Source organism: Barbus barbus, assembly GCF_936440315.1.
Source record: "Barbus barbus genome assembly, chromosome: 11".
Taxonomy (NCBI): domain Eukaryota; kingdom Metazoa; phylum Chordata; class Actinopteri; order Cypriniformes; family Cyprinidae; genus Barbus; species Barbus barbus.
Window position 1 is genome coordinate 21,650,340 of NC_136739.1, and position 26,794 is coordinate 21,677,133.

Consider the following 26,794-nt stretch of genomic DNA (forward strand, 5'->3'; position numbering starts at 1 on the left):
GGAGCACTGGAGATGAACTGCAAGGATCTTGATATGAAGGACATTTATTTAGCCTGTTATTCACTGATAGTGAGATTACACATCTGTGTCTTATCTGTGATGTATTATGTTGATTGTTTTTTCTTTTGATGTACAGACCTCGCTGGGTCGTTCCAGTTTTGCCAAAGGGTGAATTAGAAGTTCTTCTTGAAGCTGCTATAGATCTTTGTAAAAAAGGTAATGTTTTATTTTTAGGTCTTGTTTATCATTTAATATTCTTGTTGTTTTCATTAATTGTTCTACTGAGTAGTAGCAGAAGCAGTATTACCTTTGTCTTCGTCATCTTAAGCTTTCACTTTTGCTCTTGAAGGAATTCTTCAGCCTGTGTAAATGTCAGCCTCTGATAGGTTTTTCTTTCATTTCTGTCTCCAGGACTTGATGTCAAGTGTGAAGCATGCCAGAGGTTTTTCAGAGATGGCTTGACAATATCCTTTACGAAAATACTGACAGATGAGGCTGTTAGTGGATGGAAATTTGAGATCCATGTAAGTCCTGCAACCTGCTTGATGGTGCCATTTTCATAATTTCTTCCATTTCAGCAGCACATGTTGTCTTTTTTTTTTTGCACATTAAAGGGTTTTACTAACCGTTTGGCTGCCAGGTCTGTCCTCTCAAGAATTGATTACTACTTTGGGCGACTGTGAAGAAACGTAATGTTATTTTGGTTGCCTTCATCTTATTTGGCTGGTTGATTGAAATGCCAACGCTTTGATCAAAGAGCTCCTTTCAGTAAAACAGAGGCAGTATTAGGACACAGCACTGAGTCATCGCTCTCGTATGAGGCCCATTTTAGCTTCTCCAAGGCTGCTCTAGGATCAGGCACTGCAAATAGAGATATTTCTTTTTTTTATTTCTTTTTTTTAATACATTTTAAGACTTCGTACTCGCTGTAAATCAAAGTGCATGAACTACGCTTGTATTTTAAACCCAAAACATACTCAATGTTTCTAGGATTTCAATCTCAATGTTTTTTATAACGTCTCATTCTCTTGGCAGCGGTGCATCATTAATAACGCCCACCGACTGGTGGAGCTGTGTGTGACCAAGCTCTCTCAGGACTGGTTCCCTCTGCTAGAACTCTTGGCAATGGCCAACAACCCCCACTGTAAGTTCCACATTTACAATGGTACTCGGCCCTCTGAGACGGTGCCTGCTGGGGTTCAGCTAGCTGAGGATGAGCTTTTTGCCCGTCCACCTGACCCTCGCTCTCCTAAGGTGAGAGGGTGTTTGTGCCAGACTGCCTTCAGCTTTAATAACAATGTTTTATTTTGGTGTATTGGTCTGTTCAATGAAAACTTCCTGTTTATTTGTTTCCTGCAGGGCTGGTTGGTGGACTTAATTAACAAATTTGGCACGTTAAACGGGTTTCAAATTCTGCATGATCGATTCATGAGCAGCCAAGCTCTGAATGTTCAGATCATCGCTGCACTCATTAAGTAAGAAGGATCAAACACATTTAACTCATTTGCCTGGAACCTGGATTTTTTAAAAATAAGGTTTGACTCACTTGTTTGTTTTACAGGCCTTTTGGACAGTGCTATGAGTTTCTCACTTTGCAAACGGTGAAGAAGTACTTCCTTCCCATCATAGAAATGGTTCCCCAGTTTCTAGAAAACCTCACCGATGAGGAATTGAAAAAGGAAGCAAAGAACGAAGCCAAAAACGATGCCCTGTCTATGATAATCAAATCTTTGAAGAATCTGGCTTCTCGAGTACCAGGACAAGAGGAAACAGTGAAGAATTTAGAGATATTTAGGTTAAAAATGATTCTTAGGTGAGCTTAACATCAGCTAAAACTAGTTTTATGATATTACGTAGCATGTTAAATGATTGTTCTTGATCATTGACATTTTTTGTTACAGGTTATTGCAGATTTCTTCTTTTAATGGCAAAATGAATGCACTAAATGAAGTAAACAAGGTGATTTCAAGTGTTTCCTACTACACGCATCGTCATGGCAATCCTGAAGAGGAAGAGTGGCTGACGGCAGAACGCATGGCAGTAAGTCATGCTGCAGTACTTAACCAAATAGTCTGCATGACAAAGCCCATAACATTCTTCTGTTATCATCATTGAATATACTAAGCTAACAAAACTTATGAAAAGCTTAGAGGCAGTCGAAATAAAGCATTTGATCTGTATCTTCACATTGGCTGAACATGCATTTGTTTCCCACAGGAATGGATTCAACAGAACAATATTTTGTCTATTGTGCTGCGAGACAGCCTTCATCAGCCACAGTATGTGGAGAAACTGGAGAAGATCCTGCGATTTGTCATCAAAGAAAAGGCCCTAACGCTTCAGGACTTGGACAACATCTGGGCAGCTCAGGTGAGACACATTCTTAAGTTTCTGTTTTATTAATATATTTTGTATAATTTATAGTTTAAAGTGATTAATCATAGTTTAAGAAAAATGTAAGAGTGACAAAAATACTTTCTTCTTGGATATTCAATAGCTACAATTTTACCAATCAGACACTAATAACCAATAAACATAGCCATATGGTTATAATGTTAAATTAAGTCAATTTGTTAACACGTTAACTTTGGCAGCCCTTCTAGAATTTCTGCTTTATTAGTAAACTTTGCAGCAACTTGTAATTGTCATAATGGTATTTATATCCTCAGGCTGGGAAACATGAGGCTATTGTCAAGAATGTTCATGATCTCCTTGCAAAGCTGGCTTGGGATTTCTCACCTGAACAGCTGGACCATCTCTTTGACTGCTTCAAGGTTATTCATCATGAACTGACGATTGCATTTTTTTTTCAGAAAAAAGATTCTTAAAGTAGAGAGCATGCATTATAGGTGTTTCATTAGGTCTCAGCATTTCTGTGTGTCTTACTAGCATTCCAACTGATTACAGTATCTCTGTCCTCAATGGAATAATTTTATGATTTATAGGAGAGCTGGACTAATGCAAGTAAAAAGCAGAGAGAGAAGTTACTGGAATTGATTCGTCGACTGGCAGAGGATGACAAGGATGGTGTGATGGCTCACAAAGTGCTCAATCTGCTTTGGAATTTGGCCCATAGTGATGATGTTCCTGTGGATATCATGGACCAGGCCCTTAGCGCTCATATCAAAATTTTGGACTATAGCTGTTCCCAGGTACCCTGTCAGCTTTATTTAAATAGTTCACTGTCAAATTAAACTACAATTTACTGTTTTTTTTTTTCTTCTGTGCCAAACAAAGTCATTTTATTAGATGTTTTGGTTGCCTGGAACAACATGAGGGGGGAGTAAAAAAGTTGAGGACGTTGAATTAAAGACAGTGTTTTTGTTCTGCTGTAGGACAGGGACACACAAAAGATGCAGTGGATAGACAGATTCATAGAAGAATTAAGAACTAATGACAAATGGGTGATTCCTGCACTGAAGCAAATACGGGAGATCTGTAGCCTTTTTGGAGAAGCCCCCCAGAATTTAAGGTAATACAACTCAACTCAACCATCTTTAACCATCAATTGCATTGATGCTTGTTTTAGTACACAAAAATAAAATGTACAAAAAGACATTGTTGCTCATATTCAAGGAATATTTACATGAAAGTTACCCACACATTTTAGGAAGAGCATGTAAATGTAGCAAATGTATCGTACACATCCCTGTTGTTTTTCAGAAAGAAAATACCTATTAACTTACTAAAGAGCTTAGAGGGGTAAGTGGACAGCTAATTTTGGGAAATATTATCATTATTATTATAACTAATTTTTAAAGCTGAAGTTTGCTTTTGGATTTCAGTAAATCTGTAATTTATGAAAATCTGCTTGGTGTGTTCTGCACCATCTAATCAAATCACCAATCAGTGCCCATGGACGAGGTTCATGCGAATAAAGCTTCTTAAAGTAAGAGTGCTGCTGTGAGTTATGTTTCATAAACTTACAAATGCATTCTCTTGGACAAAGTTTGGATTTTGTGCACTCTTCCTTTAGGATGCTTTAAAAGTGTGAGTCCATTGGAGAAAATAAAATTGCAGAAAGCTGAACTCACATTTTCCAATACTTTCCAACAACTTATGCAATGTATTTAATATGACGAATAATTATTTTTCTGCCTTTGCTTTGATGGCGTCTCGGGATATTGCTTCTTTAATGTAAATTTAAGCTTTCAATTAGGGACAGAGAAACATTGTTTCTATATACCTAAAAAGCTCATTGTCATACAGTTTAGTTGAAAAACTTGTAATATAATGGAGACATTAAAATGGAATGGTTAATTCAGTCATGTCTTTCTTTAGTCAAACGCAGCGGAGCCCACATGTCTTCTATCGACATGACCTAATCAACCAACTGCAGCACAACCATGCACTGGTCACTCTTGTAGCAGAGAACCTGTCTGCATACATGGAGAATATGAGGCAGTTCTCGAAAGGTTTGTGAGACTTAACACTGTTTGTATATATGGACATACCTCTTCTTGTGTTATTCATTAAAAGGGCTTATGAAATGGAGAATCAAAATGTGCTCTATTTACACGTATAAGAGGTTACTCTACAAAAAAAAAAAACAAGTTCTGTAAGTTTTTGTACAAAAATGACAGATTCTTTTCTACCCATTTGAAATCTAGATAATTGTGACATCGTGATTCTCCTTGACACACATCTTAATATACATCATATATAAACATATACAGCTCTATCAAAATGCTTGCCATCGCTAGTATCAAATGCAAATGTGTTTACTTCGATTTCTACAAGAGGCAACTCTCATTTCACTTCTGTTTTTCATCAGAGAGTGAACATTAGGATGGAAAATTGTTTTTATAAATATTGGATTTTTTTGGTACAAAAATTATAATATAAAAATCTGAATCTGCATATCATGACCCATTTAACATATATTTTCTTTTTCTTTTTTTTTATGCCCATGTTAAACATTTACCTGTGCTAACTTTATTTTGTTTTATCAGAGCACACAGACTTTGATCCCCAGACGGTTAGGCCAGGAAGTCGGTATAGTCATGTTCAGGAGGTCCAGGAACGGCTTAATTTCTTGAGGTATTTATACTTTACAAGCTACCTTCCTATACACTGCATAGATTGCAGAATCCAAATGCAATTCTATGCTTTTATCTTTTCACATTGTTATTTGGCTCCAAACACTACTCATTCTTGTCATGAACCTGAGTATCACCGCGTTTACCAGAATCAGCTGTTTATCACTGTAGCTAGGCGACGCAGGTTCCACAAATGGAAAGTGTTTTTCACTTCACCTTTTCACCCTGCTTTCTATCCCTTTGATTTCATTTCTACAAATAAACACATACATAATGTTCTGTGTGTACTTGACTATTATATAATATAAAAGGAAAGTTATTTGTCATAATTGGCAAATTTCTTGTTCACTAAGGAACAGACAGTTTCTTGGTGTGCACCTAATTTCATAAAACAGCTTTCACGCCAATCTACCTCTGACATCAAATGAATTTGGTCTGCACCACAAGGTCTATTATGGAAACTCTCTAAAGACTCCCTAAATAACAAATCACTAAATATCCTCGTCCTTCAGGTTCTTACTGAAAGATGGGCAACTCTGGCTGTGCGCTCCTCAGGCTAAGCAGATCTGGAAGTGCCTGGCGGAGAACGCGGTGTTCTTGTGTGATCGGGAGGCCTGCTTCAAATGGTACTCCAAACTCATGGGCGACGAACCCGACCTTGACCCTGACATCAACAAGGACTTTTTTGAGAACAATGTATTGCAGCTTGACCCCTCACTGTTGACCGAGAATGGGATGAAATGCTTTGAACGATTCTTCAAGGCTGTCAACTGCAGGGAGGGCAAACTGGTGGCAAAACGCCGGGCATACATGATGGATGACTTGGAGCTGATAGGGCTGGACTACCTGTGGAGGGTAAGAATCAATTAAAGCTGCATTGGTATATTCAGAGCTACTTATTCTGGGATATTACTGGTCTGAAATGCCTTAATTTTTACTCTGTCGGTTATTTTGAAACAAGTCAATGTATTGTAACGAAATGTCAAGTAGCAAAATTAAAAATTTGCGCTTAAATGGAACTTTTGGTATTTTTGGGTGACATCACAGTTATGTTGTTGTAATATCACTAGTAGTATTTTTAAGCTAAATGAGCCCATGGTTTTTTTTTTTTAACAGGTTGTGATTCAAGGAAGTGATGATATTGCTAGCCGAGCTATTGACTTGCTTAAAGAGATTTATACAAACCTCGGACCAAAATTACAAGCCAACCAGGTAATAATACAGCGGAAAAGCATATCACTTGCTGCAATAAATATTGGAGTGCTCTTGAGTTTGTTTTTAAAATGTGTCATATGACTGTTTGCAGGTAGAGATCCATGAGGATTTTATTCAGTCTTGCTTTGACCGGCTCAAAGCCTCCTATGATACTCTGTGTGTGCTTGACGGAGATAAAGACAGCATTAACTGTGCTAGACAGGAGGCCATCCGCATGGTGAGAGTACTGACTGTGCTCAGGGAGTATATAACCGAGTGTGACAGTGATTACCATGAGGAGAGGACCATCCTGCCCATGTCCAGGTAGACCCATTCAAACCTGTCATAAATTAGCTCAATGAATTTGTATTTTCTACTTGTCTATGGTGGCCAGATTCAAATAAACTCTCTATTTAATAATTTTTTTTGTCTTTAAGGGCTTTCCGAGGAAAGCATATCACGCTAGTTGTGCGTTTCCCAAACCAAGGCCGACAGGTTGATGATCTGGATATTTGGTCGCATACCAACGACACAATTGGTTCTGTGCGACGCTGCATTCTGAACCGAATAAAGGCCAACAGCACGCACACCAAGATTGAGCTGTTTATCGGGGGAGAGATCATAGACCCAGCAGATGACAGAAAGCTGATCGGGCAGCTAAACCTCAAAGATAAAACTGTAGGCATCTGCTTGGCTGTTTTTTCTCAATTTACTCAATAGGGCATTTCACACACACAACTTTTGTCTTGTTTAACAGCACTTTTGAACAGCATATGTTAGTTAATGAGAGTGCTTTATTTATTTATTTATTTTCTTCTCTAGCTCATCACAGCCAAGCTCACCCAGGTCAGCGCCAATATGCCTTCCAGTCCAGACAGCTCCTCAGATTCCTCCACTGGCTCCCCTGGGACCCATGGCAATCACTACAGTGATGGGCCAAACCCTGAAGTGGAGAGCTGTCTTCCTGGCGTGGTGAGTATTGTGCCATCATTGAGCCAAACACTCTATTTGTTGAAAGGGCATCTATGGTCATATAAAATATCTTCTCGGAAGCTGTTTGTAAATTGTGCATATCCACCTGTGGTGCTTTGCTGAGAGATCTGTATATCTGTAGAAGCTCCCCCCATTTGCTAAATGTCTGGATTTAGTATTACATTTATTACTGCATTTATTAACTGCCTTTAATGTTTTGTGTTTGGCAATTTTTAAGTATAACCTCTGATTCTTATTGTCTCAGATAATGTCCCTGCACCTGCGCTACATCTCTTTCCTCTGGCAAGTTGCAGACCTGGGCTGTAATCTCAACATGCCTCTCCTGCGGGATGGAGCTCGTGTTCTAATGAAGCTCATGCCTCCAGGTGCTCTATATGCTTCATTAGATGTATGCTTGAGACATCTAGCTGCACCAATTTGCCATCTCTATTCATTACTCACTGTTTTTGCCTTTCAGATAACACCACAGTGGAAAACCTGCGAGCCATCTGTCTGGATCATGCCAAACTTGGCGAAAACAGCCTTAGCCCCACATTGGATTCACGTTTCTTTGGACCATCACCATCTCAAGTGCTTTACTTGATAGAGGTTTGTTTGCTTCTCAATATGAAAATATTTTATTAAACTAGCCAAGCATAGATGCACAGCTGGTTATGTGTACCACACAAAAGCAGTGTTATTTTTGTTTTTTCACAGAATTTTGAATTAAGGCGTGTTTTTTTAAAAAATTTTAATTGAACTCTTTGATTGAATCAAATAGCAATAAAATATTTAGAAATGGAATATATAAATAGAAATACAGATAATTGGTGTACATGATACATAAGACAAAAATGTAATGCAAACAGTTAAACACATTAAGAGTACTGAAAAAACAAAAGGAGAAAAAAGTGTAATACGTTTAAAATGACAAAAATATATTTTTTATTATTTAGCTTTATTTTTATTTTAGATTAGGTTTTGTTTTCATTTTCATTTGTTTTCGTCTAATATTTATATTTTAATAAAATGGGCACACTGTATGGCATCATTTTGATATACGCAATGTTTCTGTGTGTCTCAGGTGGTGTACGCCTTGCTCATGCCTGCCAGTGGGACATTGGGGGAGGATGCGAGTGACTTCCAGTACAACTTCTTGAAGAGTGGTGGCCTGCCCCTGGTTTTGAGCATGCTCACCAGAAATAACTTCCTGCCAAATGCTGACATGGAGACCCGGCGGGGAGCTTATCTTAACGCACTAAAAATAGCCAAACTGCTGCTCACAGCTGTAGGCTTTGGCCATGTGAAGGCTGTGGCGGAGGCCTGCCAGCCTGTGGTGGAGGGGACTATCCCTGTGTCGCCTGTAAGTTGGCCTTGCTTTAGCTCCTAACTGTTCCTTTCAAGGAAGTCTTGCAAAAGTATAAGCACAGTACCTTCAGTGAAATTTACTTTACTGAAAAAGACCAAAACTTAGACCCTCAGTTTCTTAAAATCAGTTTCAATCTTCAATCCCGGGCGCCGCAACATAAAATGGGTTCGTGCGTGTTCACTGCTGTGTGTGCACTTTAGATGGGTAAATGCAGAGCAGAAATTCCGAGTATGGGTCACCATACTTGGTCGTATGTCACGTCACTTTCACTTTCAACTATGGGGGGATGGGATAGTAAAAAAACAAAACACAATTCTGTTTGAAGCACTGCAAGGAAGTATTTGAAGTGTTTTTTTTCGGAGTGGATTTTATAGGTTCAGCACTGAGAGTTTCATTTCTGTTTAAGACCATAACCTTTCAGCCTCCCTGACATTCATCAATCATTAGAAACAGGCTGGTTTGCCCTATGTAGCTCCACAAATGTCAAGGGTGTACAGTGTCTTGTAAGGAAACACTTACACAGACTCCAGAAGCGTTTACATGAGGGAGTTAAATGTATGAATGGGGAAAGTTAAATGTAGTTTGATCATGCATTTTTCTCTTTATTTGACTGTATTTGATTGTTTCTATGGATGTAATTGAACAACAGGGTTGGAAAATACCACTGACCATGATTTTGTCTGCATCACAAAGTGAAATGTGAAGCTAAATTTGTTGTTAAAGCACTGAATGTTTCAGCACAAAAAAAAAGTTTGATTTTAAGTATGATTTAAAGTTTTTACCAGTGTTTGGTAGAGTTTGCTGCATTTAAACTGTGCTTCACAGATTACAACTTTTGTACAGAAAGGGTTTTTGGGCTGTTTAAAAGTTTGGGGTCAGTAATTTTATTTGATTTTAATAAATTAATATTTTTATTTACCTGGAATGCATTAAATTGATCAAAAGTAACAGTAAAGACATTTATGTTATTTCTAGTTAAAATAAATAGATCATCAAATAATCCTGAAAAATATTATCCCATAAATTAATATTTGTTTCCAAAAAATATTAAACAGCACAACTGTTTTAAACATTAATGATAATAAATGTATCTTGAGCATGAAAAAAAGCATATTGAAAAGATGTCTGAAGGATCTTGTGACTGCTTTTCCATCACAATATTTACATTTTAAAATATATTAAAATAGAAAAGTTATTTTAAACAGTAATAACTTCAAAAGATTACTGTTTTTACAGTATTTTGTTCAAATAAATGTAGCCTTGGTGAGGAGTTTTTTTTTTCAAAAACATGAAATCTTTTTGAAAATAGAGACCTAGCATGAATCTGCAAAATACAATTTTTTCCTAAATTGTTCATAGATCAACCAGACCACACATGACCAGGCTCTAGTGCTACAGAACACCTTGCAAAATATCCCAAACCCCTCAGCCGAGTGCATGCTGCGGAACGTGGCCATCCGCCTCGCCCAACAGATTTCAGATGAGGTATGTTATACAACACCACACAACTGGCGCCTACAGAAACCGGTTTGTTTGCATTGTTCAAATAAATGTCCTTAGCTATCTTTAAATGTCTGTAATGATCAAAAGTATTTTTGTTGATTGAGTACTTTTGCTTTGCGTGTGACAAAAGAGATGAGCAAAGGCATTAACTGAGGAAACACCTCATGTTTCAGGCTCAGTTTTCTTAGTTTGTCCTTCTCTTCCTGTTCCCAGAACTTCTTCCAGGCCTCCAAGTACATCCCAGATATCTGTGTCATTCGAGCTGTTCAGAAGATAGTCTGGGCTTCCGGCTGCGGCTCTGTTCAGCACGTCTTCAGTTCTAATGAGGAGATCAGCAAGATCTACGAGAAGGTGCTAATTCTTGGTTATATTGGAAAAATAAAACCTATTTGTGATTCATTATTTATTAACTCACTATTATGAATATTATTTATGACTTTGTATTTATGCCTGTTGTGTTGGAACGTCCACAGACCAATGCTGGCAATGAGCCAGATGCAGAAGATGAGCAGGTGTGCTGTGAAGCTCTGGAGGTCATGACCCTGTGTTTCGCCCTTTTGCCCACTGCACTAGATGCACTTAGCAAAGAAAAGGCCTGGCAGACCTTCATTATAGATCTGCTGCTGCACTGCCAGAGCAAGTGAGTTATCGTAAAATAAAGTACTGATATTTCTGTTATGCTGTTGCTTTTGTAACTTTTGTTATAGTTTTAAGGAAGTATTTTTTATAAAAGTGCATACCAAACTTTCAGAAATGCTTTTGTTTTATTTTTTTTTATAAGTCTCTGAAAGTAATATTTCATGTACTATTAAGTTGTGTAAATTATTTTAAAATGGAAAAATGTGTCAAAAAAATTACGGTATGGACCTAAAGTGAGGTATTGAATGTTTGAACTTGAAATTAATTTACTAACATTTTTCAAACTGATTTTTGCTACTTTATCAAACAGGATAGAATGGTTTCGTTTTATAAAATTCATTGCTAATGCGTACTATTATTTGCTTCTAGGTCTGTTCGCCAAATGGCCCAAGAACAGTTCTTCCTCATGGCCACCCGGTGTTGTATGGGCCATAGGCCTCTCCTCTTCTTCATCACCCTCCTCTTCACAGTTTTAGGTGTAAGTGTCTTATGTATTTCTTTGGGACACAACTGGAGGTTTTTTGTTGTTGTAAATTTTTTTAGTGTTAATTCAGAACATCTCATTATTTATAGTCATCTTTATCCTGTCCTTTTGTGTTCCAGAGCACTGCAAAAGAGCGGGCAAAGCACGCTGCTGATTACTTCACTCTTCTAAGGCACTTACTCAACTATGCATTTAACAGCAACATTAATCTTCCTAATGCAGAAGTTCTCCTAAACAATGAGATCGACTGGTTAAAGCGCATCCGGGTATGTTCATTTACCACCTTTTTGGAATTAAAATAGCGCAAACTTTAGTGTGTGGAAATTTGAGGGTTTTTTTGTTGTTTTTTTTTTTCCCCAGGATGAAGTGAAGAGGACTGGAGAGCCTGGGGTTGAGGAGACCATTTTGGAAGGTCATATTGGGGTCACAAAAGAGCTACTAGCTTTCCAGACCCCAGAGAAGAAGTTCCACATTGGCTGTGAAAAAGGAGGTGCTAGTCTTATCAAGGTAAACATTTCTGTGGTAATCATTGGCCAATTTTGCTAAATAACATCAACAACAGAAAAATCTCCCATTTGCGACTGCAATGCCATATCAGACTAACTGGACTTCCTTTTTTCACTGAACTCCTTATAGGAGTTAATGGATGACTTCCTGTTCCCAGCATCTAATGTGTACTTGCAATACATGAAGAGTGGAGAATTCCCCACTGAGCAGGCCATACCTGTGTGTAGCACCCCAGCCACCATCAATGCCGGCTTTGAACTGCTGGTTGCACTTGCTGTCGGATGTGTGCGAAATCTCAAGCAGATTGTGGACACACTAACTGATATGTACTATTTAGGTGTGTGCTAATGTTGATTTCTGATTCCTAGAAATTGTGCACTCAACCCCATCAATTTTCATGATACATACAGTTATTTACTTGTTTTTATAAATGTTTTTTTATGTACCTTTAGGTTGTGAACCACTTACTGAATGGGAATATTTGCCGCCAGTTGGCCCAAGGCCTACCAAGGGTTTTGTGGGTCTGAAAAATGCAGGTGCGACTTGCTACATGAACTCAGTGATCCAGCAGCTCTACATGATTCCTCCCATTAGGAATGGCATCCTGGCCATAGAAGGCACAGGCAGCGATATGGATGATGATATGTCTGGAGACGAGAAGCAAGATAATGAGGTACTGCCTAACATGGGTCATTTCCGGAGTCTCAGACTGCGTTATGTTTCTGAGAATTGTTCTCTATATGTGAATGTTTTAAATAAAAATGTACTATAAAGCAATACAAATATCTCTGGAGGAGGTCACAGTATGATTCGCTTAGATTGAGCAATGTGAACGCAAAGTGCATAAGGTTTACTTAATTTTTAAATTTGGGATATTCCATATTTTCTCCATTATAGGTTTGAATTCACTTTCAACGGACAGTGTGAATGCAGTTTAGTCACTTTTTGGTCTATATAAAACGCTAAAGATTCAAAGAGCTTAACTGTTATTTTAGTATTATTTATATACTGTTACAGTTTTTATTATTGTTTTGAATTGGCTTTTATTTGAATATTTTTAGTATTAAATTAGATTTTTAAATTCTGTTTAGCTTTAATTCCTGTTTTAGTATTCTTAGTACTTAAATTCTTAGTATTTCTTGCATACTTAGACATTAAAGAAGACTTTATCAATTTTTTTCCCCAAATATATACAGTGGGGCAAATAAGTATTTGATACACTGCCGATTTTTCAAGTTTTCCCACTTACAAAGAATGGCGAGATCTGTCATTTTCATCGTAGGTACACCTCAACTGTGAGACAGAATATTTTTTTAAAAATCCAGAAAATCACATTGTATGATTTTTAAATAATTAATTTAAAGAAATAAGTATTTGATACAATAGAAAAATATAACTTAATATTTGGTACAGAAACCTTTGTTTACAATTACAGAGATCAGACGTTTCCTGTAGTTCTTGACCAGGTTTGCACACACTGCAGCAGGGATTTTGGCCCACTCCTCCATACAGGTCTTCTCCAGATCTTTCAAGTTTTGGGGCTGTCGCTGGGCAACACAGAGTTTCAGCTCCCTCCATAGATTTTCTATTGGGTTCAGTTTCTAGAGACTGGCTAGGCCACTCCAGGATCTTGAAATGCTTCTTATGGAGCCACTCCTTAGTTGCCCTTGCTGTGTGTTTGGGGTCATTGTCATGCTGGAAGACCCAGCCACGACCCATCTTCAATGCTCTTACTGAGGGAAGGAGGTTGTTGCCCAAAATCTCGCTATACATGGCCCCATCCATCCTCCCCTCAATACGGTGCAGTCGCCTTTGCAGAAAAGCACCCCCAAAGCATGATGTTTCCACCCCCATGCTTCACGGTTGGGATGGTGTTCTTGGGACTGTACCCATCCTTCTTCCTCAAACACGGCGAGTGGAGTTTATTACCAAAAAGTTCTATTTTGGTCTCATCTGACCACATGACCTTCTCCCATGCCTCCTCTGGATCATCCAGATGGTCTTTGGCTAACTTCAGATGGGCCTGGACATGTGCTGGTTTGAGCAGGGGGACCTTGCGTGCACTGCAGGATTTTAATCCATGACGGTGTAGTGTGTTACTAATGGTAACCGTTGAGACTGTGGTCCCAGCTCTCTTCAGGTCATTGACCAGGTCCTCCCGTGTAGTTCTAAGCTGATCCCTCACCTTTCTCAGGATCATTGATACTCCACGAGGCGAGATATTTTGCACTGAGTCCCAGTCCGAAGGAGATTGACAGTCATCTTGAATTTCTTCCTTTTTCTAATAATTGCGCCAACAGTTGTTGCCTTCACAACAAACTGTTTGCCTATTGTCCTGTAGCCCATCCCAGCCTTGTGCAGGTCTACAATTGTGTCCCTAGTGTCCTTAGACAGCTCTTTGGTCTTGCCATAGTAGAGAGGTTGGAGTCTGATTGATTGAGTGTGTGAACAGGTGTCTTTTATACAGGTAACAAGTTCAAACAGGTGCAATTAACACAGGTAATGAGTGGAGGATAGGAGGGCTTCTTAAAGACAAACAAATAGGTCTGTGAGAGCCAGAATTCTTGCTGGTTTGTAGGTGATCAAATACTTATTTCATGCAATAAAATGGAAGTTAATTATTTAAAAATCATACGATGATTTTCTGGATTTTTTTAATACCTTTTTGTACCTACGATGAAAATTACAGATCTCTCCATTCTTTGTAAGTGGGAAAACTTGAAAAATCGGCAGTGTATCAAATACTTATTTGCCCCACTGTATATCGGTACGCATTACAAACCGAACGATTCGTTGGACTAATCCTATTACGTTTGGAAAATAAAAGAGCTTAAAGTGTGTGAAATATCAGTGCCACTGCGCTCAACAACGCAACCCAAACGACGTAACAGGCAACGTGCTGTCTGCCCTGCGATAACCTCCCCTTTCTGGGGTGCGTCGAAAGACGATTATCTTGTATCGACCATAGCCAGAGATATTGTCAAAAACCTCAATTATTGGCAATATTAAGAGGATTTGGCATTTCCAATTAATGTAGGCCTGTTACATTCTTATTTTTTTTTAGACCTATTATTATTAAGTTACTTTTATTATTAAATTAAAGTAGGCTACAATTAATTTGCCCCGCAAGAATTACCGCATAACTGACGCGCTGCGAGGATAAGATTAGACTATTTACTCCTCAATTAAAATGTTTTTTAAAAAGGTCTTTTAAAACAGGTCTATTAGGCTATAGGCTACGGCTACCTACAATGAATAATAGTCCTTAATCCTTAATTAATAGTCCTTAATTAAAATATTGCAGGCATCAATAAAAATAAATGAAATAAAAAGCTTTTATTCCAAGCATTGAAACATGAAATACGTTTCTTCTTTTTTTGTTTTTTTTTCTCACTATGTACGGGCCACAAGAGAAATATTAAGGAAGTAAATTAAAACAGCTAGGCTATACCGTTATCAGCATGTTTAAGTAGATTAGTCTCTGAGGGAATATGCGGCGTCAGATGCCGAAAGCTCCGTCATTACTCCGTCATTCCACTTTTACTTTCTGCATAGTGAATTGATTGCGCAAGATTTATGCTGGTATACTTGATCTCAAAGTTTGCGCGTGTGCAAACCCTGTTGCAAACGTGTGCTTGTGTGATATCCATTGGCTCGCCTTCATGGTTTAAAATATTTCCAACATTGCGACGTAACCAATTGCCCCTCCCCCCGTATTGAAAACGTACCGAACCGTGACACCACTGTGTCGTATCGAACCGAACTGTGAATTTTGTGAACCGTTACACCCCTATATGTGGGTGTCATTGACATATAAGGATTTCCAACGGGCAAATTTTCAAATACAAAAAATTATCATTTCTTTTGTAGTTGTTCAAAAATTAAGAAGGTTGTGTACACACAAATTCATATTAATATGTTAAATTAAGTGATTTTAGTTTTTTCATCTAGATGAAGCAGCCGTAGCCTTAAAAAAAAAGTCATGTGGTGCGACCATGATTTATATTAAAATTAATTTCCTTAACATGCTTAACATTTTTTTTTAGATGTTCTCAGTAATTGAAGTGTTTAGAAACAAAGTATTTGCATTTCTTTTGAGTTTTTGTACATAATGATCTCATTTTTGTTCTATAATTTCAGAGTTGCCTTCTTAATAGTAGTTAGCAGACTAATTTCTTTCTGTAAATTGCATAAAACTGAGAAAAATATTTTTAAAATACCATTCACTTAAGCATACTATAGCAGTGATTCATATTTCAGCCACAGAAATTAGATAATTTATTTTTATTTTAATACAGTTAATGCTATTATTGGTCGCACCACATGATGAGTGGTCGCTCCAAATGACACAAAGAGCTTACATCATTAAAAATGTATTTAAAGAAATGTGTGAAAAGTTCAGCATATGGCATTAACTGCAGTCTTTTTTTTTTCTTTTTTTTTTTTTTGACCCAGTTATTTCTAAACTTTGCCCAACCTTGGCTGCTCAATTGACCCTTCGCAATCATAATGCCAAATCTGCCATTTTTGTACGACAAACAAACCAGACAGGAGAGTAGATTAACATCGGTGGACTTGAACTTGAAAAATAGTGTTTGACAACTTTTCACAGTTGAAACAAGATTCTTTCCGATGTTCATTCATGTTTATTTTGTGCTATAACTAGTAAGAGATGATCGGTCACATGCCGCTTGAACTGAGGTGCTACAGCGATCTGTCACGACACATTAAAGAGCCACAAAACAGTATTTGTTGTTTGAATGGAGAAAAAAAAAAAAAGTAATATCGAAAGTAACCTACTGTGTCTTGTATGTCGGCGTGTTGTCAATGTCTTCTTTGCTCCGTGATGTATTTTTCACTGCATGAGAACATGATGTGTGGCATAAAAGTGCCATGGTTTGTCGGATGGTTTGTCTGACGTAGCAACAGTAACTAAGGGTGGGTCTTTGCTAAGGGTCAATTTAGAATTGCTGGCTCAAGTTCTGAGATAAAATCATAAACATCTTTCTTACAGCAGAAAATTACATCTGGAGTTTGTGCTTGACTGCAGGGTCAGAATTAACATGCTGCCTATGGTGAGAGTTTATTTTACTTTGCTTGGCAGTGGAATCTGGTAAAATAGATTAAAATAGTTATTAATAAATATATAATAAATTACTAATAAATGCATAATTACCTAACTAAAATTAGAAGCTCTGAATTCCTATTTTTTGCATTCTCATATTGTACAAAGATTACACACAAACCCCTCAATGACGCAACCTGCATAAAAATCTATTCCAAACTATATAAAAAAAGTATTTTGTGTATATAAACCATTAATTGAATATAAAAGCACAAAAACTGCGAACCTGGGACATATCTATAATGGAAAACACTGTGCAGTAGTCGCACCACATTATATTTTCAAATTCAGTCAAAATTTACAAGCACAGAATTAGCCACTTAAACAAAATAAGCTAGCTTCCCATGAAAGGTCACTATGAAATTTATAATACAAATAAATGCTTGTAGAAATAACTTAATATTCATTGTTTTTTTTAAGGTCATACCACATGATATCCAAATGTGGTAACTACATACCAGCCATTAAAAAATTCAAAATTTGAAAGAGTTACAAACCTGCTTGATGCTTCTATGGGACCTTGGCAAATTGTTATATGATGCAACGTCCTGTCTTTGAATGGATTTCAACATAGAAGTACCAAAATGGTAGTTTCTTGATGGTCGCACCACATGATATTTCATAAAATGGAGATTATTGGATAAAGTTTGTTTGAATATTATGATGGAAATATAAATACAAAAGCTTTGCAATTTTATACAGGATTACAAAACAATTTGGAAAACATGTTAGTGCAAATAGTGCAGAAAATTAATCTGAATAAATTTAGGGTAATTTCAAAGATGTTTCCTAAACAACAGTTATGGCCGGACGGTCGCACCACATGATGTTTTGACATTTCTGACAACAGAAAAATTACAAATAACATTTTTTTTTAAACATTTATAAGTTGGTACATATGTGGTTGAGGGAGGTCTTAAATATGGCATCTTTTTATGCATTTAAACCCAATTTTTAACTGAAAAAATGCAATCGGACAGAAAATTTAGTCGCCACTTCATTGACCCATATAGATATTCAGCTTTATTTCAATTAGCAAAAACAACTTTTAAAAGTTTTAGTTAACAGTAACACACATTGCATGTTGAACCAAGGAAATTTGCATTGGGCCATTAGCACCTGTCCCAATCACGGTGAATAAAAATGGGAGTAGGATTGCCTAGGGAAAAGCTCAGATGGAGGGGTGTGGCTTCTCATTTCCCAGTATAATTAAGCTCAGGTGTGTGCTTTATTAACCCAGAGAGTGCTTTATGACTCTTGCACTTGTTGTTCTGGAAGCACACATAGTGGATTATTCCTGTAGATGTTGTGCTTTCAGTTTCTGATGACTGTTAATATCATTAAATTGAAATTATATTGCACCTTTTTAATGGATGAACTGCCCAATGATGACTATCATCCTTTCTCAGTACCAAGTGACTGACAGATTTAGCCATCTCTGGGGTGTATATGCCATGTGGGCATTCCCTGGAGCTGAGGGCATTTTAACAAAAGTTTTCTTTAAATTGTTATGCAATTGAAGTTACTTACAACAATTTAAGTTTATTGAAAGTCTTGCTTTATTTTTCAGAGTAATGTGGATCCCCGGGATGAGGTGTTTGGCTATCAGCACCAGTTTGAAGACAAACCTTCTCTCAGTAAGTCGGAAGACCGGAAGGAATACAACATCGGGGTTCTTCGGCAGTTGCAGGTCATTTTTGGACACTTGGCTGCCTCCAGGTTGCAGTACTATGTGCCTAGGGGATTCTGGAAGCAATTTCGGTAAATTCACCCTCTCTATTTTATGTAATCCTCCCTTTCTTTTAAGACTGGACCAGGTGCTATTCTCTAAACCGGCCTCTTCCTCTTTCTGCAGGTTGTGGGGTGAACCAGTCAATCTGAGGGAGCAGCATGATGCCCTGGAGTTCTTTAACTCGCTGGTAGACAGTTTAGATGAGGCTTTGAAAGCATTGGGTCACCCTGCCATGCTGAGCAAAGTGCTGGGTGGCTCTTTTGCTGACCAGAAAATATGTCAGGGCTGTCCTCACAGGTACATTGGAAATCTAATATCGTTTTTTTTTTTCTTTGTTTTTTTTTGTGCCTTAGATCTTTGTGTCCCAGTGTAACACACTCCATACTGTCTTTTCAGATATGAATGTGAGGAATCGTTTACGACGTTGAATGTAGATATCAGAAACCATCAAAATCTCCTCGATTCTATGGAGCAGTATGTGAAAGGAGACTTGCTTGAGGGTGCAAATGCCTACCACTGTGAAAAATGCAACAAGAAGGTGTGTGTTCAGTCTTTATCTTGTGTCTTTTGTTGTTATTTAAGAGAACCCTGTTATGCTCAAGGTGCTGTGTCTACATGACAGGTGGACACAGTGAAGCGTTTACTCATTAAGAAGCTTCCTCCGGTGCTGGCCATCCAGCTGAAACGCTTCGATTATGACTGGGAACGAGAGTGTGCCATCAAGTTCAATGATTACTTTGAGTTCCCACGGGAGTTAGACATGGAGCCCTATACAGTAGCTGGAGTAGCCAAGCTGGAGGAGTCCGATGTGCACCCAGAGAACCAGGTATTACACCAACATGGTCTTTCTTTGGTATTCAAGTAGTCTAATTAAATTAAATGCCATTTGGTTTTGAAACTGTCATTAGCAGCAGGTGGACGAGCAGAATGAGCCGTCAGAGCCGGAACCCCCCTGCAGCTCTCGTTATCGTTTGGTGGGAGTGCTGGTCCACTCAGGCCAGGCTAGTGGAGGTCATTATTACTCCTACATCATTCAGAGGAACGGCAGTGGTGGTGAGGGAGAAAGGAACCGTTGGTATAAGTTTGATGATGGAGACGTCACTGAGTGCAAGATGGACGATGACGAGGAGATGAAGAACCAGTGCTTTGGTGGAGAGTACATGGGTGAGGTTTTCGACCACATGATGAAACGCATGTCCTACAGGCGACAGAAACGCTGGTGGAATGCCTACATCCTCTTTTATGAGCGTATGGACACGTTAGACAAGGACAGCGAACTGGTTAAATACATCACTGAGCTCACAGTGACCAGCAAACCTCACCAGGTGAAGATGCCCTCTGCTATCGAACGCAGTGTGCGCAAACAAAATGTGCAGTTTATGCACAATCGTATGCAGTACAGCTTGGAGTACTTCCAGTTCATCAGGAAACTGCTGACCTGTAACAGTGTCTACTTGAACTCCCCTCCAGGTAAATCCAGCCATTGACCTTTGCTCTATTCTCCGCTGTTGTAGATGGGATCAGGGCTGCAACATGCCGTTCATTTTGAATCCATTCTTCAATCGATTTCTTTGAAAATTGGATAAAAAGCGGAATTTGACTTTCTTGTATCTTGAGGGAAATCCTGATATTTTCCTGATATTAAAATTTTTTGTTAATAACTTAAGATTAAATTATTTAAATTAGTGGTCGACTGATGTATCGGTCTGTTATAGGGGTCAAATGACGTTGCCAAAAAGAACATTATTTGGTGTAATGCAACGTGTTTATGCCGTTTATGGTTCCAAAATCATTTTCATTCATTTTCATCATTTTCATTTCATTCATTATTGTTGCTTCTCTATGCCCCGCCTGTCTGAAACGTGCCGATTTTTACAAAGCTCATAGTTCTGAGAAGTGAGGCGTGTTCTGATTGGCCAGCTATCCAGTTTGTTGTGATTGGCCGAATACCTCAAGCATGAGACTGAAATGTTACGCCCCCTTACCGTATTGTGATGCCGTGTCCCGTCGCGACGACAAAAACACTAACCCCCGGTTTCACAGACAAGGCTTAAGCCTAGTCCTAGACTAAAATGTAAATCTCAGCTGTTTCAACTGAAATAAACTTGCACTGACTGATCTTAAAACATGTCAGTGCCTTTGTTTTGTCTTCAGATGCACACCAGTAATGCTTTTTTCTAAGGCATGTTTAGGAAAATTACTTAAATGTCCTAATTATGGCCTAATCCTGGCTTAGGCTAAGCCCTGTCTATGAAACCGGGCCCATAACTCATTATAAACGAGGCATTTGTTGCATCCAGTGGGGACATAATTACTAATTATAATGACTTAAACTGCATCGCGCCATGTACACATTACCATGTCTGCATTTGTAATTGAAGAAACGACAAACAACAAGCGTTACTCTTCACTGCTGAAAACTCGCGTTTGAATCGTCAGTAGCAAATTCTTTAAATACGAAAACATACTTACAGGCTGTGAGTCAGAAGGCGCTTCTTTCTGACTGTCCTTGCAAAATTGGACTGACTGTCCAATTTTGCTGTCCAAAATCTGACTGTCCTTGCACTAATTCCTGAGCTCTTCCAGGTTCAGGAATTAGTCCTCCGTATAATGCGCTGCAAACACTCTAAAATTTGGGTTGAACTGTTCTGGAACAGTGTTGTAAATACAACATAACCACTGATTTCTAGTTGTGTCCCCTTTGCCAAACAAAGTACTTTCTCTTTCACAACGAAACAGCGTCTCCAGGACATGGCGCTGGCGGCAGCAACAATACTACAGCCAGAATAAAAATCACCCGCTCTTTCTTTGCGTAAGCATTTGGGCAGTGTTTTGCAAATCTCCCCACACCGTGACGTAGACGTGGGGGTGTGTTTGAATGAGCCGTTTTTGGGGGGGCGTGGCAGAGTCTTAACTTTTATAAAGAATATCTCTTTGGTTTTGAGATTTTAGTCTTTGCAACTTCAGGGATCTTATCTATGCACAAACATCTTGTAGCACTCCAAAGAGAAAGGAAAACTTAAAATCGCATCATAATGACCCCTTTAACTGTTAAACAAAGGAAGTACTTGTATACATGTATTATAACGATTGTTTTTATATTTAGTAACAGAAAGGCAGACATTATAATACTTTCTCTTTTGCCGTCAGCCTTCAGAAAATATGCATTTATATCATTTAAACAACTCTTTGAATGACTAATGAACATTTTAATTTCACAAACCTTGCAAACTTGAGCTGACTTCAAAGTCATCGGAACACCGTTGTTTTTTCACTGCACGACTATCTGGGGTAGTATTCAGTCGCTGCTGTGTTCACATTGCATGATGGATTGTTGACAATAGGTTGCACACTGCATGACTTTTTTTTTTTTTTTTTTTTTTTTTTTGAAGAATCGCTGACAACTCTGTCTAGTCCGCAAACTACAGCCAAACGCACACGAGAAGTGATATGTAATAACACAAGATCATGCTGATGTTATAGTGAATAAGTCCTCCCCGAACAAAGATGACTTGTTAACATACTTCTGCAGAGAAATGTTTATATACACAAATAGCCTACTTAAAAGTGAAACCAACGTTTTGTACATTTTATGAGTTTATTTCTTATACCCAATAAAAGCAGAATAATCTATTCCAGGGGATGGTGAAAGTCATTGTAGCATTAACGATTACTTCATTTGTGGCTTTTAGGTCAAGACCATCTTTTGCCTGAAGCAGAAGAAATGGCTATGATTAGTATACAGCTCGCTGCTAAATTTCTCTTCAGTACTGGATTCCACACCAAGAAAATTGTCCGTGGCCCTGCTAGTGATTGGTAAGCGTGTGATTTCTGTGTTTATCAGGCACATGCTTGCCTGCGTTCTTGAACAGTTGATTCCTCGTTTATCTACACTTAGTTGGTCCTTGTTTCTTTTATTTCAGGTATGATGCTCTGTGCATCTTACTACGACACAGTAAGAATGTGCGTTACTGGTTTGCACACAATGTCCTCTTTGCATATCCGAACCGCTTCTCGGAGTACCTGCTTGAGTGTCCCAGTGCAGAGGTTCGAGGAGCTTTCTCCAAACTCATTGTATTCATTGCACATTTCTCCCTGCAAGATGGACCCTGCCCTTCACCCATCGCCTCTCCTGGACCTTCAAGTCAGGTATGTCTCATCATTGTAGGCTGAAATTTGGAGCTCACTCTCACACAGTTCTTGTACATTTTTCATTATTTTTCCTTTTGTCTTAGAGCTGTGATAATTTGAGTTTAAGTGAGCACTTGTTCCGTGCCGTACTTAATCTGCTGAGAAGGGAAGTGTCTGAGCACGGCCGTCACCTGCAGCAGTACTTCAACCTTTTCGTCATGTATGCCAACCTTGGTAAGGACCACTCGCCACCCTTAAGGTCTGCATCCATATGGGCTTGCATGCTATAGTGCTGTCCTGTCTCACTCCATTTCTTTCTCTCAGGCTTGGCAGAGAAGACGCAGCTGTTGAAGCTCGGGGTACCAGCTACCTTCATGCTTGTGGCTCTGGATGAGGGCCCCGGCCCTCCCATTAAATACCAGTATGCTGAGCTCGGAAAGCTCTATACTGTGGTCTCACAGCTGGTTCGCTGCTGTGATGTGACGTCACGTATGCAGTCCTCTATCAACGGTGAGAATTTTATACATTGCTGCAAAATGTGTGTATTCTGATACCAAAATTGTCTGTAGGCTTTCACATGTAGTTTTGGTCCCCATTGCCCAATGAAGATGCTCATCCTTGCTCAGGACTTCCTGATTGACACAGCCATCTCCAGGCATGAGTGCCAGGTTGGCATTGCTTGGAGCTGAGGGCATTTAAAGACAAACAAGCAGAGATGCACTTTCTTTTTTCTTTTTTTTGTCAAGCCAATACAATGTTTTAGTAGTTTGATCTGTTGCAATAATTTAATTATTTGTATGGAAAATGTTCAGACCACAAACCTGGATATGAGCTGACACTTCCACATGTTGACATTTTTAGGAAACCCTCCCCTGCCAAACCCATATGGTGACCCCAACATCACTGCTCCCATTATGCCTCTGCAGCAGCTGGTGGTAGACATCCTGTTTGTGCGTACCAGTTATGTGAAGAAGATTATCGAGGACTGCAGTAACTCAGAGGACACTATCAAACTGCTGAGATTCTGTTGTTGGGAAAACCCTCAGTTTTCCTCCACTGTGCTGAGTGAACTACTGTGGCAGGTGAGGGGAATTACCAGCATTTGTCTTTGAGAAGATGTTGACGATTTTAAACAGCATTATGAATATTGCAATTACATTTTGTTATAAATGCACATTTTATTTGGCCATTCAGTTTCCTAAAGACTTAATTGGATTAAACTTGTTTCATTCTATCTTCCTCTCTTGCAAATTGTGAGAATGAGAGAATTTAGACAAGTATTTTAGTAGTATCTGGTTTAAACTTAAGTACCATAATGCTATTGGAGTTTGGATTGTCTGTGAATCCGTCTAAATGGTATGTTAACTCTTATATCGATGTTAAATGTATAAAAAATATAATTTTCGCTGTATCTAGCCATGTTTCTTATAGGGGTGTAACGGTACACGTCCCGAACCAAAAAGGTTCACGGGGCAAATTCCAAATAGAAGTGGAATTTGCCATGTGGTTTGGTTCGGTACACGTACCCCTAGTTTCTTATATGTATATTTTTCCTGATTGTCTGTAGATGGTTATTAACATTGGTGTTTTTGCATAGGTGGCATATTCATACACGTATGAGTTAAGGCCTTACCTGGACTTGCTCCTTCAAATCTTGTTTATTGAGGACTCATGGCAGACTCACAGGTCAGTCTTCCACTTCATGTTTAGCAAATGTCTCTTATGTGAACAAATGTACAAAGAAAAAGCCCCAGAACAACCTGAAACACTTAATAGCACAATGGTAATTGAGTACTACAATTTAGTTCCTGGAGTGAAGTCCTTAAAGGGTTAGTTCACCTAAAAATTAAAATTAGCCTATGATTTACTCACCCTCGGGGCATCCTAGGTGTATATGACTTTCTTATTTCAGACGAATCCAATCGGAGTTATATAAAAAATTGTCCTGGCTCTTCTATCATTGCATTGAGTGGGTGTGTCTGTTCAACAGTCCAAAAGACGTCAAATAAAGCACGTGCATCCATAAAAAAACGTGCCTCACACAGCTCCGGGGCGTGAATAAAGTCCTCCTGTAGCGAATCCATGAGTTTTTGCAAGAAAAATATCCATATTTGAAATGTAATAAACACTTTTTTTTCTCACTTCCACTATCTGTCGTACACGGAAGTCGTTCCGGGCGGATGACGTAGGATGTATGCGCAGCGCGCGTGCCTCTGACATATGCTAGTCTCGCGAGTTTGTTTGCAGGAGCAAAGGAAGCAAAGTTTCCTTACTTAAAAAAAGGAAAACCAGTCTCCTCTTGGCCTATATCGAAATCCTCTGACATTTGTCTTTACAAATCCTTGTTTTCATGACCGGCGTTTTGCTTTGTTCTCTCTCCACGTTCATCACAAATCACTCTACGCCGACATCCTACATCATCCACCGGAACAGCTTGCATGTGTGAAAGTCAGTGTAAGTGAGAAATTATTTATAACATTTTTCTTACAAAAACACATCAATTCATTACAGGAGACCTTTATTCACCCGCCAGAGCCGTGTTAGGCACGTTTTATTATGGATGCGCGTGCTTTATTTGACTACTTTTGGACTGTTGAACAGAAACGCTTGCCTAATTCCATTCAAACGCTTGGAAGAGCAAGACATTTTTTTAATATAACTCTGATTGGATTTGTCTGAAAGAAGAGTCATATGCACCTTGGATGCTTTGAGGGTGAGTAAAACATGGGCTAATTTTTATTTTTTTAGATTAAGTTCCTAAATGTGCATAATAATGTTCTGCTCTGCTCTTTTCCTTTGTTTGTAAGGATCCACAATGTGCTGAAAGGAATCCCTGATGACCGTGATGGGCTTTTTGACACCATTCAGCGCTCCAAAAATCACTACCAAAAGAGAGCTTATCAGTGTATCAAATGCATGGTGGCTCTTTTCAGCAACTGTTCAGTGGCCTACCAAATTCTCCAGGTGAGCTTGATAATGAAAGACTTTGCATATGAATGTTTTTTTTTTTATGTGTGTGTGTGTGTGTGTGTGTGTATGTATGTAAAAACTGATTATGGTTTACCTTTTCCAGAGTAATGGAGATTTAAAAAGGAAATGGACCTGGGCAGTGGAGTGGCTTGGTGATGAGCTGGAACGGAGACCGTACACTGGAAATACCCAGTACACGTATAACAACTGGTCCCCTCCTGTCCAGAGCAATGAGACTTCTAATGGATACTTCCTGGAGCGCTCCCACAGTGCCCGTATGACTTTAGCCAAGGCCTGTGAGTTGTGTCCAGAAGAGGTAAATGATGGCTCATGCCACCCCTCATTATCTGCAACATTAGTGCCAATATGTTTAGTTTAAAGTCTAATCATGCATGTGTGCTTCTGCCCAGTAGTTGAGACTTTTTAATAATAAATTTCTTTATTTAAATTTTTGCATGCTTGCCTTTTAAGAACCCCTTTCAGTAAATACTGATCATGCGGGTGTAATGTAGAGAAACACTTTATTCAAAGGATTAAAAGGAAATCTTTTCTGATCTAGAAATGTTTTGTGTGCTAAATAGCCACGTTTAACTATAGATAGGGCTTTGAGTTTTCGACTTTTATTTCCAGGTTTTCATTTTTATAACGCAAAGCAGTTACAAATGTTGATGTTTGCATAAATTTAAGTTTCATTACATTTACACTTGATTTCATGCCATAGATGTTTTTTTTTAAAGCCATTTCTATTGATTTGCTGAAATAAGGCGCTTTCTTTATCTAGTTTAATACGTAGCAAATTTCTACAAATGTTAAATGTATGCAGCCATCGATGCATAATTTGTTGAAACAGTATGCAATATTAACTGCCGTTTCAAAATAGTGTCACTTAACGAAGCACGAGGTGGTATCTGAAGAGGACACTGGCCGGAACCCGTCCTCGACACAGCAACTTTTGCCAGGGGAAGTGACAGGCCAACAACAGCACACCGTAAGACTCGTATGGCCCGGCCACACTGGTGCCATCTGCGTAACTTTTTGATGTTCACAGGTCATGATGTAGGCAGAACCATCTTCCACCTCCCTCAAAAACAACTCAAAATCAACTGTTATTTCGTCCTCATCTCAATGT

General features: G+C 38.7%; 1 protein-coding gene and 1 long non-coding RNA gene across 7 annotated transcripts in view; both read left to right on the top strand.

Annotated features, from left to right (window-relative positions):
- LOC306877285 overlaps positions 1-26,794 on the top strand; it is a 159,080-nt gene that overhangs the window by 19,549 nt on the left and 112,737 nt on the right. The gene's annotated exons all lie outside the window — the stretch shown is intronic.
- The window catches only part of LOC306877220 (ubiquitin carboxyl-terminal hydrolase 9X-like), a 42,269-nt gene that overhangs the window by 12,250 nt on the left and 3,225 nt on the right, over positions 1-26,794 (top strand). For 2 of the 6 annotated variants that reach the window (XM_079428845.1, XM_079428847.1), the window contains exons 4-46: positions 137-216; positions 412-524; positions 1,036-1,254; positions 1,360-1,475; positions 1,562-1,813; positions 1,902-2,040; positions 2,218-2,370; positions 2,670-2,774; positions 2,946-3,152; positions 3,336-3,472; positions 3,664-3,702; positions 4,282-4,415; positions 4,953-5,040; positions 5,552-5,894; positions 6,156-6,251; positions 6,346-6,557; positions 6,671-6,911; positions 7,056-7,205; positions 7,471-7,591; positions 7,684-7,814; positions 8,290-8,568; positions 9,934-10,059; positions 10,291-10,428; positions 10,551-10,717; positions 11,086-11,194; positions 11,320-11,466; positions 11,561-11,707; positions 11,837-12,044; positions 12,160-12,380; positions 18,403-18,593; positions 18,688-18,861; positions 18,961-19,102; positions 19,187-19,390; positions 19,473-20,034; positions 22,257-22,380; positions 22,488-22,713; positions 22,800-22,929; positions 23,020-23,205; positions 23,557-23,777; positions 24,293-24,381; positions 25,503-25,659; positions 25,769-25,981; positions 26,546-26,653. In XM_079428845.1, coding sequence (XP_079284971.1) covers positions 137-216; positions 412-524; positions 1,036-1,254; positions 1,360-1,475; positions 1,562-1,813; positions 1,902-2,040; positions 2,218-2,370; positions 2,670-2,774; positions 2,946-3,152; positions 3,336-3,472; positions 3,664-3,702; positions 4,282-4,415; positions 4,953-5,040; positions 5,552-5,894; positions 6,156-6,251; positions 6,346-6,557; positions 6,671-6,911; positions 7,056-7,205; positions 7,471-7,591; positions 7,684-7,814; positions 8,290-8,568; positions 9,934-10,059; positions 10,291-10,428; positions 10,551-10,717; positions 11,086-11,194; positions 11,320-11,466; positions 11,561-11,707; positions 11,837-12,044; positions 12,160-12,380; positions 18,403-18,593; positions 18,688-18,861; positions 18,961-19,102; positions 19,187-19,390; positions 19,473-20,034; positions 22,257-22,380; positions 22,488-22,713; positions 22,800-22,929; positions 23,020-23,205; positions 23,557-23,777; positions 24,293-24,381; positions 25,503-25,659; positions 25,769-25,981; positions 26,546-26,653 — 7,345 coding nt within the window. The remainder of the gene's footprint in view (positions 1-136; positions 217-411; positions 525-1,035; positions 1,255-1,359; positions 1,476-1,561; positions 1,814-1,901; positions 2,041-2,217; positions 2,371-2,669; positions 2,775-2,945; positions 3,153-3,335; positions 3,473-3,663; positions 3,703-4,281; positions 4,416-4,952; positions 5,041-5,551; positions 5,895-6,155; positions 6,252-6,345; positions 6,558-6,670; positions 6,912-7,055; positions 7,206-7,470; positions 7,592-7,683; positions 7,815-8,289; positions 8,569-9,933; positions 10,060-10,290; positions 10,429-10,550; positions 10,718-11,085; positions 11,195-11,319; positions 11,467-11,560; positions 11,708-11,836; positions 12,045-12,159; positions 12,381-18,402; positions 18,594-18,687; positions 18,862-18,960; positions 19,103-19,186; positions 19,391-19,472; positions 20,035-22,256; positions 22,381-22,487; positions 22,714-22,799; positions 22,930-23,019; positions 23,206-23,556; positions 23,778-24,292; positions 24,382-25,502; positions 25,660-25,768; positions 25,982-26,545; positions 26,654-26,794) is intronic. The other 4 variants (XM_079428846.1, XM_079428848.1, XM_079428849.1 and 1 more) reach the window with 2 other exon arrangements.